Genomic DNA, 304 nt, shown 5'->3' with positions numbered 1-304 from the left:
AAGTTTTCCCTCTTTTTCCTGGCGCAAAAAAGCCGGGAAAAGGGTTTTTTTAATCCCTTTTCGCTTACCAAAATTCACCGTCCTCCATTCTCACCATCAGCTGCTGCCTCAGCGCCGGCTCTTCTCACCCCTGGGGCCGAGCCGCTTCGTTAATTAACGCTAACGAAGCCGCGCGGTCCTCACCTGTCGCTCCAGGGTCCCGTCCACTCCACTTCTCCCCAGGGATTGCGCATACGGATCAGGCCCAGGGATTGCCCGCGGTAGTTGATCTGCGAACAGCGCCGTCAGGGCTCGTGACCCCACA

At 57.6% G+C, this 304-nt stretch overlaps 1 protein-coding gene across 1 annotated transcript in view; it reads right to left on the bottom strand.

Annotated features, from left to right (window-relative positions):
* Nucleotides 1–183: 183 nt before the first annotated feature.
* Nucleotides 184–304, bottom strand: part of LOC104074556 (calpain-1 catalytic subunit-like) — a gene marked incomplete at its 3' end in the record, with an annotated part of 2754 nt that continues 2633 nt past the window's right edge. The window contains 1 exon segment of the mRNA XM_009574717.1: nucleotides 184–269. Within this exon segment, the coding sequence (XP_009573012.1) occupies nucleotides 184–269 (86 nt within the window).

This window comes from Fulmarus glacialis, unplaced genomic scaffold (genome assembly GCF_000690835.1).
Source record: "Fulmarus glacialis isolate BGI_N327 unplaced genomic scaffold, ASM69083v1 scaffold17950, whole genome shotgun sequence".
NCBI lineage: Eukaryota > Metazoa > Chordata > Aves > Procellariiformes > Procellariidae > Fulmarus > Fulmarus glacialis.
This window is presented reverse-complemented; position numbering and strand designations above follow the sequence as displayed.